Source organism: Melospiza melodia, chromosome 15 (assembly GCF_035770615.1).
Source record: "Melospiza melodia melodia isolate bMelMel2 chromosome 15, bMelMel2.pri, whole genome shotgun sequence".
Taxonomy (NCBI): domain Eukaryota; kingdom Metazoa; phylum Chordata; class Aves; order Passeriformes; family Passerellidae; genus Melospiza; species Melospiza melodia.
Window position 1 is genome coordinate 19,724,125 of NC_086208.1, and position 9,446 is coordinate 19,733,570.

Below are 9,446 nucleotides of genomic sequence, written 5' to 3' on the forward strand. Positions count from 1 at the left end.
CCCCCCTTTGATCCCAAAGAAGTGACCAAAAGCTCCAGGTTTTCCTTGGAATTCCGAGGGAAGGAAGCCTCAAATTCCTCCTTTTCTTTGGAGCTCCTGGAGCACCCAAACTTTTTATTCCTGTCAAGGAAAATATTGGGAAACAAGAAAATCTTTGGAAAGAAGGATGGAAATAAAATCCACCTTTCCTGCCAGGGTAAAAATCAGCACAGAAAGAAGTCCTGGAAGGGAAATTTCTGGGATGGGGATGATTCCAAAGGCCCCAGCACCAGGAAAAAAATGGGGAAAAACTGGGAGGGAGAAGGGGGAAAAGGGGGAAAAGGAGGGGGGGAGAAGGGGGGAAAACTGGGGGAAAAAATTGGAAAAACTGGGGGGAAAACGGGAACAAAGGGAGGGCAAATGGGGGGGGGGGTGGAAATTGGAAAAACGGGGAAGAAAATTTGGAAAACCTGGGGACAAAAGGGGAAAATTGCCCTGGCTGAATCCCTTGGGATTCCCAGCTGGAAAAGGAACTCTGGGAAGTGCTTGGAAGCATTCCCATGATTTCCAACCCTGGTTCTGCTTCCATGAAAATTTGGGGCTGGGTTTTGCTGCCTTTGCCCCAGAGTTTTCTGATTCCCCAGAAGAATATCCCAGTTTTTCTTGGACTGTCAGGAAAATCCAGGTTTTTCCCCTGGCTTCCAGCGCTGCCAGAGCTCGGGGTGGAATTCCTGGAGAGGGAATATTGGGCTGAACAAGGAAAACTTTCTAAAGGATAAAAAAATTTTGGGAAAATATCTCTGGGAAGCAGCAGGGTGGGCTTGAATTCCTGGGAATCCAAGGGAATGCTGCCAGCTCCCAGAGTCTGTCATTGGTTTGGGGAAAATCCTGGGATTTGGATGGGAAGGCCGGGAATGCTGGGGATGAACAGAAGCTCAGTCATCCTGGAACATTCCTGCCTTGCCACAAAATTGTTTCCCAAAAAAACCCCCATTCCTGCTCTCCCAAAAATTGTTTCTCAAAGCTCAGGAGGGGCTTTGCTACAGCAGGGCCTTGTGCTTCCGGAATTCCCACAAAATCCCTGGATCCAGAAACATCCAGGGACAGAATGGAAATCCCTGAGGGAAAATTCACGGCCAGAAAAATCCATCGATAGGGGGAAAAAAAAAAAAAAACTGGGAGAGAAGAGAGAAAATCAGGGAATGTTTCATCCCAGGGAGCAAATTCAAGGATCGTTTCCACACATCCCAAGGCGGAATTCCCAAATCCCCCCTTCCCTGATCCCTCCTTTATGGACCAGCACCGTGTCCATGGGGGAATTTCCCGGGAATCCGGCAAATCCCAGGATTTTTCCAACATCCCATTCCGGAGCCACATCCATGCCTCCATCCACACATGGATCCAATTATTTCAGGAAAAGCAGCTCGGCCGCGGCTCCCTTGAAAGGATCCCGCGGCAGAAAGGGAAAAATAAATCCCAAAAAAGCGCCAACCCCATAAAAACCCCGAGCAGGCTGGCGCGTTTTCCAGCAGGAAGTTTGGGAATGTTTGCAGCTGGAGGAGGCGCGAGCCGGTGGCCGAGCTCCTGGCAGTGGGGAAAAGCGCTTTTTTCCCGAATTTTTCCCGATTTTTTTCCCGGATTTTTTCCCCGTTTCCCTCCCGCTTTGGCGGCTCCCGGCGCGGGTGGATTCCAGATGGGATTAAAGCAGGAATGGGGAGTCGCTTTTCCCGAGGAAAAACCCCCGGGAAAAAAAGCAGGAAAAAAAATCCATCCCAGCCCCCCGGAGCAGAACGGGAGAAGCCGCAGGATCGGCTCCTGGAATTAAACTCCGCCTAAAGCCTCTCCTAAACTTAACCCCGAGCGTTCCCCGTTCTCCAACGGGACAAACCCCAGAAAAGGCCGGATTTCGGGAAAAGGGAGCTTTCCTTCCCCCACGCATCCGATCCTTTGGGATTAATCCCGCTCCGAGGCCGAGGAGGGATCGGGAATTTCCCGGGAATTCCGGGGTCTCCATCCCTTTCCAGCAGCCTCCAGCTCCCTCCCGCTCCCGGCAAAACTTTTCCAAGAGCCGCCTGAAGGTTCCTCCGGCGCTTTTCCCAAAGCATTCCCGGTTTTTTTTTGGGGGGGGAGGTTGGGATGGGCACTCACCGGGCAGGAGGCAGAGGGAGCAGGCCAGGAGAATCCCGCTGGGAATATCCATGGAATCGCCGGCTGCCGCAATCCCCGCTGCCGAGCATCGGCGGGACTGGGAGCTCCGAGCCCAGATCCCGTCCCTTATCCCAAACTTTTCCCGGCTCCCTGACAGCGGGAGAGCGCTGGGAGGGAGTGGGAGGGACCGGGGAACGGGGAGGAGGGGAGGGATGGCGATGGGGACGGCCCTTTCCAGCCGGGACACCCTTTAGGGAGCGGAGCCCAGGTGGGAATTCCAGCCTGGAATCGGCTGTGCCAACCGGGGATTTCAGCTTGGAATCAGCTGTGCCAGCCGGGAATTGTATTCTGGAATCGGGGCTGTGCCAGTTGGGAATTCCCACCTAGAATCCTGGGATGAGGCGCAGCAGGAAAGGATGGGAATGGGGACAGCATCCTCCAGGCCGTGCCACCCTTTAGGGCGGATTCCAGCCGGGAATTTCCACTTGGAATCAGCTGTGCCAGTCGGGAATTCTACCTGGAATCAGCTGTGCCAGTCAGTAATTCCAGCCTGGAATCAGCTGTGCCAGCCTGGAATTGCAACCTGGATTCGGGGCTGTGCCAGCCAAGAATTCTGTTCTGGAATTGGGGCTGTGCCAGCCGAGAATTCCAGCCTGGAATCTGCTCTGCCAACCTGGAATTGCAACTTGGAATCAGCTGTGCCAGCCAGGAATTCCGATCTGGAATCAGCTGTGCCAGCCAGGATTCCTACCTACAATTGGCGGTGCCAGTCAGGAATCAGGACTGTGCCAGCTGGGAATGCCCACCTGCAATAGGGGTTGTGATGGATCCCAGGATTACCCTCCCAAAACGCTGGCATGGATCCTTGGATCTGCTCCCCAGAATTCTGGGGTGAGTGCTGGGATCTGCTCCCAAAATCCTAGGAAGAATTCTGGATGTAGCTCCCCTAAAATGTTGGGATGGATATTGGGATTTCCCCCCCAAAATTTCCCTGGAGTGAATCCAGGGATCAGCCTCCCAGCTTCCCGTGGCCTCTCCTGGTGGATCCCACAGGGATGGGAAGGGTTTCGAGGTGCCCAGGTGTCACCTCCTCTGGGAAAAGAGGGGAGAAAACTGGGAAAAAAGGGGGTAAAAACCTGGGAAGAAAAGTGAGCGGAAGCCGGGAAGAAAATAATGGAAAAACTGAGAAGAAAGGGAGGAAAAAACCTGGGAGAGACAGGGGAGAATTCGGGAGAGAGTGGGGGGAAAACTGGGGGAAAATAAAAAAACTGGGAGAAGGGAGGAGAAAACAGGGAATGTTTCATCCCAGGGAGCGAGTTCAGCTGGATGCAGACCTGGGAATGACATCAGCCATTCCCAAAGGGAAGATCCCGTGTTTTTCCCAGATTAAAATCCTTGGATGACTCCTCAGAAACCCTGGAGGAGGAGGCTGCTCTGGCCGTGTGCTCCCAGCTGACCCCTGGATCCAGGGAAAGCTTTTGTTTATCTGGAAAAACCTCTGGATAGCAGGAATTCCTCATGGAACCATGGAATGGGGAGGTCATCCCATTCCAATCCCTCTCCATGGGCGGGAATGGCACCCACAAATCCCTGGATCCAAATCCCAGCTCCCCCAAATCCCACAGGACTTTGTGCTTCCATCCTGACCTTCCTTCCCTGTTTTTTGGGATCATCCCAGGAGGTTTTCCGGATTTTTCCAGGCTCCAGCTGTTCCCGACCTGTGGGAGGCATCTGGCCTTGGATGCAGCTGCCTCGGGAGTTTGGGAAGAACCAGCCTGGAAACCAGGAATGTAAACACAGGCTGGGAATGACAACAAATCCCCAAATTCCCAGATTTCAGCGCAGGAGGAGCAGGGGAGGGGGGGAATGCAGGGATTTTATCCCATTCCAGAGGATTTCCCCACTACCCAGGGAAAGATGGATGCTCAGGAACAGCAAACCCCACTCCAGAGCTGGATTTGGGATTGGGATTTGTCCCTCTGGATACCCGGGAGCAGCTCCAAGCTGGAGCACGTGGATCCCTCATTCCCGATCCAGCAGCTCCGCTGAGCTCAGAGCTCCGGAGAATTGCTCCAAAAAAAAAAGTTGGAAGCAGAATTCCAGCCTCTCCCACAGCATCAGCTCTTCCCAGAGCCAGGAAAACAGGGAAGAAGAATTCCAGTCTCTTCCACACAGGAAAACAGGGATCAGCCCCACCCCAGATACTGGGATGGATCCTTGGATTATCCTCCCAAAATTCTGGGATGGATCCTTGGATCTGCTCCCCAAAATTCTGGGGTGAGTCCTGGGATCTGCTCCCAAAATTCTGGGAAGGATTCTGGATGTAGCTCCCCTAAAATGTTGGGATGGATCTCAGGATTCCACCCTCAAAATGCTGGGGTGAATCCAGGGATCAGCCTCCCAAATTCTGGGATGGATCCCGGGATCAACTTCCCAAAACTTGTGGTGTGGATCCTGGATTCAGATCTCCCAAAATTCTGGGATGGATCCTGGGATCAGAGCCCCCCAAAATGTTGGAATGGATCCTGGGATCTGCCCCCAAATGCTGTGGTGATCTTGGGATCAGCCCCCAGAATTCCAGGATAGCTCCTGGAAAATTGGGCAGGACTGGATGATAGGGGCTGGAAATCTTGGGAATTCTGGTGGGAATGAGGAGCTCCCATCACGGCCCTTTCCAAGCCCTGCTCCCATTCCTGGGAATTGTGGGGATCCTTGGCTCAGTGGGGGGCACTGGGGGGTCCTGATCCCCTCCCTGTCATCCCAAGGAAATTTGGGAATGCTCCTGGAGCGAGGGGAAAGCCAGGAGCTGAGCCAAAGGTGTCGGGTTTGCCTTTAAAATTCCCGGTGGAGCCAAGTGCCAAACTCATCCATCAAACATCGGATCCAGGCATGGAAAACGCTCCTTCAGTTCCCTGGGCTGGCTTCCAACAGGATTCCTGCCAGGAGCCTTTTCCATGCTCCCCTCCGGCTGTTTTCCGAGCTGCCACCAGATCCCAGAGTTTCCAAATCCAGCTTTTCCCCGGCAGACGGGAATGGGGCAGCCGTGAATTCCCTTTTCGTGGAATTCCATATCCATGCAGGAGCCTGGGAAGCCCCAGGATGGGGAAGGCTGGAATGGTTTGGGTGGGAATGAACCTTAAACCCATCCCATTCCATGGCCAGGGACAATTCCCAGTATCCAGGTGGCTCCAAGCCTCATCCAACCTGTTCTGGGACACTCATTCCCCAAATTCCTCTCTTTTCCTCCAAAATCTCTTCCCTGGATCTCTTGCCTTTCTCCCTTTCCATCACCCTCTCCCAAACTTTTCCCATCCCGGGGAATCCACACTCCATCCCCAGGAATTCCCAATCCTGGTGGTCTCCAGAGGATTGGAAGCTGAGGGCACCACTTGGAATTGGGAATTTCCGGTCCCACTTCCCTCTCCTGTTCCTTTGGAAGTGATTTTCCATTGGGAAGAGCTTCTCCCCCAAATCCACACTTCCCAGTAATTCCCAGTCCTGGTGATCTCCAGAGGATTGGAAGCTGAGGGCACCACTTGGAATTGGGAATTTCATCTCCCCCTGGGAGGAGCTGCCTCGTCTCCGATCCTTTCACCCCTTGGAATTTTCATTTTTGCTCCGCATTCACTTCATACTTGGAATGAGTCAAGGCGGCTCCAGATTCCCCTCCCAGTGAAAAATTGGGATCTTTTCCAGGGATAATGGGAACCAGCTGCCGGCGGCGGAGCAGACAGAGCTGTTTGTTCCCGCTCCCGGCGGAACAAATGGAATCATCTCCCTTTCAAATCCCGGGATCTGCGTTATCCCAGCGCCAGGTATTGTTATTCCAGAGGAGCTTCCATCCAAAGGGACGAGCGCCCGGCCCTGGACTTCTCCATAAATTATCCACTCTGGAATCCAAACATCGGCCTCCGGATAATTGGCGGCTGTGGATATTCCAGGGCTCTCCGGGTGCTGTGTCCGTGGTTTTCCCGTTCCTCTGTAATTGTGGGCAGAGCCAGGGACGTGCCGGGATTCGGCCACGCGGCTCCGGAATGTCCCGGGGCCGGAATCCCTGGAAGGGCCACGGCGGCAGCTCCGGGGGTTTTTCCCTAAGGATCAGGTTTTGCCAAGGAGGATCGTCCATCCTTCGTTTCACAGGGAATGGTGGTGCTGAGGAGGAGCTGGAAAAGCTGGAAATGTCCCACCTGTCCCTGGTGGGGGGGGGGTCTGGATTGTGGGGGTAACAGAACTCCATGAAAAGTTGGGATCAGCAATCCTAGGGGAAGATGGGGATCGCCATGTCCTAGGGAAAGATTGGGATCACCATTTCCGATGAAAAGATCGGGATCACCAATCCAATGGAAAGATTGGGATCATGACATCCTATGGAAAGATTGGGCTCACCATGTCCCATGGAAAGATTGGGATCACCAATCCGATGGAAAGATTGGGATCAGCAATCCAATGGAAAGATTGGGATCGCCAATCTGATGTAAAGATTGGGATCACCAATCCGACGGAAATATTGGGATTCCCAATCCCGCTTCTCTCTTCCCACATTCCCAGCCAGCCAGGTGGGAATTTTCCCCCGAGGATTTTTTTGAATTGCTTGCATCCAGCCCGGCAGCACCAGGAAATGAAATTCTGGGATAACCCCAGGGGTGGGATGAGGAAAGATGGAAAATTATCCATGGTGGGCTGTGGATGCTGCCAGGGGGAAAACGGGAAATTTTGGGAATGGTTTCATTCCTTATCCCAGCTCAGATCCCCGATCCTGAATTTCTGTGGAATTCCGCTCATCCCAAGGGTGGTCCCGTGTCCCTGCGGTGACCACACCCGTGCTCCCGGTGAGATTCCCATTCCCAGATTTCCGCAGCGATTCCCTCCCGGCAGCGCCAGGAGAGGGAGCCCGAGGCGCTCCCGCATCCAGGAATTCTCCGCTCCACGAGGCCGCATCCAGCGGGATCCGCTCTTCCCGTTCCCGCGGCTCGGGAATTCCAGCCGGGATTCTGCTCCAGAGCTCTGGCAATGGCGTGCCTGGATCCAGCCCCGCTGGGGCAATTCCCCTTGGACTTCCCTTGGGAATGCTCCTGGACTGGGGGAGACACATTCCGGAGGGAACAGGCACCAACCTGGATCTCTGCTCCTGATGGGAATTCAGAAATCCTTGGTCCTGATGGGGATTCAGGGATCTCTGGTCCTGGTGGGAATTCAGGGGTGATCGTGGATAATTCAGGGATCTCTGGTCCTGCTGGGAATTTAGGGATGCTGGTGGGAATTCAGGAATGCCGATGGAAAATCCGGAATCTCTGGTGCTGATGGAGAAACTGCTGCACCTGGAAGAGACCAGGACACAGCGCCCGGATCTTGCTCGGTGCCAGCAGGAGATTGGAATCCTTGGAATTCTTTCCAGGTGCTGAGCATCTCCCCTTCCCGGGATCCGCAGCAGGATGATGGATGTTCTCTGGGAAAACAAATCCGGCTGGGAGCTGGAATGGGATCCCACCAAACATTCCAAGCCAAACCTGAGGCACAAAATCCCTGGGATGTTTCCCTGCCCTCCCCAGCATTCCCAAAGCTGGGATTTGGGATTGCAGGGCTGTCCTGGAGCTGTTTTCCTGACCACGCCAGAGGAATTCCCTCTGGGAAGGGAACTGTCCCATCCTTGGCAGTGCTGCAAATTCCCAAATTCCCAAATTCCCACCCCATTCCCAGCATTCCCGCTACTCCCAGCTCGGATGAGGGGCTCCCCTGGCTTTCCCAGCTTTCCCAACTCCCAGCCCCCTTCCCAACATTTCTGGGCTCATCCCAAGCTGCATTTGGGATTTGGGAGATGCTGGGATTTCCCCAAATGTGGAAAATCGGGATCCATCCATCCATCACCAGATTCTCAGAATCCTCTGAGCTCCAGGCACCTTCCCTTCCCATCCTACCTTCCCAGCTATCCCAGCTCGGCTCCCAGTTTGTTTCCAAGTTTTCCGAGTTTTTCCAAGCAGTCTATTGGGATAATCAATTCCCCCCGTGGGATGAGGCAGCCGAGACACGGAGCTGCTCCAAGGCTTTGGGAAAATTGGGATTCTCCTCTCCGGCTTTTCCAGGCCTGGATATTCCCTGTCCTGAGCTCTGCTTCATTCCAAGCATCCTCTCAGACCCTTAAGATCCCAGGAAAATGGAGGATTTTTGGGAAAAGGTCACGGCTGGGTGGGTCGGGATTTAGCGGTGGCTGATGTCATTAATTCCCTGTTAATTGCATTAACCTTTCCCACACTTTGCAGCCCAGCTCACGTGGTTCATCCTTAAAAATAGTTGATTTTCAAGGAAAATTTGGGATTTTTCCTCCTCCTGTTATCAGATCCAATGGTTTTTGACAGGGATGCTTGGAATAAAACTCATCTTCCATCGGATTCTTGGTGAAATAATCTCCTTATAAGAGGGAAATCCTTGCTTTTGGGGCTGTGCTTTTCTGCCAGGAGGATTGGGAATGCCTTTGGAATTGGCCTGGAGTTGTTTGAAAGAAATAAAATTAAGCGGAGGAAAAAAGAAATTAAAAATAAAATGTAAAAACCCTGAAAAATCAATCCTGGATAATTCCAGGACTTGGCAGTATCCTGGTTCCATTCCCTGGAAACAAGGAGATAATTCCCCCCCACCCCACCCCACCCCCATATATTTATCTTCAGTATTCATCTGTCATCCCAGAGATTTTGAAATATGGGAAAGAATTGCCAGATTTGGAGCCTGCAAGGTGACACAGCCAGGAGTGGCAGGGATGCTCCTAAATTCCTTTATTCCATTTTAGAATTCCCCAAATTCCCCCAGATTTCTTTGGAATCGATGCCACAGGGAGTGGGATTTCCTTGGTGGAGAGAGCAGGAGCTGGGATAAAATTCTCCAGGTTTTTTTCCCTTTGGGGCCTGGATTTTGGGGTTATTTGGACACACTAATGTCCTAAATTATTCTGAGCGTCACTTCCAGCTGGGCCTGGAAGACGGAGCTGCCAGCCCTGCTGGTGTCACTGTCGACAATAAAAACAGGGTAGAAAAATGTCCTTTTCCATGCGGATGGATCCTTCTGGATGCTGCAGCAGCCTGGAATAGCCAGGAATATCGAAATATCCATGGATTCTTTAATTTCCATGGAACATCCATCCCCCTGGGTGGCTGGAAGCATCCGAGGCCGGGCCTGGCACGGGATGGGCTCTCAGCTCATTCCCAGCTCAGCATTCCAGGATTTCCTGGCGCTGTCGGGATGGGAGGGAGCCGGGCCATGTCGCGATAGCGGGGAACCCTCGCCGACACCGACACCGACACCGCGCGTTTGTCGCGACCCCTCCCAGC

At 53.2% G+C, this 9,446-nt stretch overlaps 1 protein-coding gene across 1 annotated transcript in view; it reads right to left on the minus strand.

Annotated features, from left to right (window-relative positions):
* The window catches only part of ITGA11 (integrin subunit alpha 11), a 40,184-nt gene extending 34,994 nt beyond the window's left edge, over positions 1-5,190 (minus strand). The window contains exon 1 of the mRNA XM_063170019.1: positions 2,128-5,190. Coding sequence (XP_063026089.1) covers positions 2,128-2,179 — 52 coding nt within the window. The 5' untranslated portion in view covers positions 2,180-5,190. The remainder of the gene's footprint in view (positions 1-2,127) is intronic.
* Between the last annotated feature and the right edge of the window lie 4,256 nt (positions 5,191-9,446).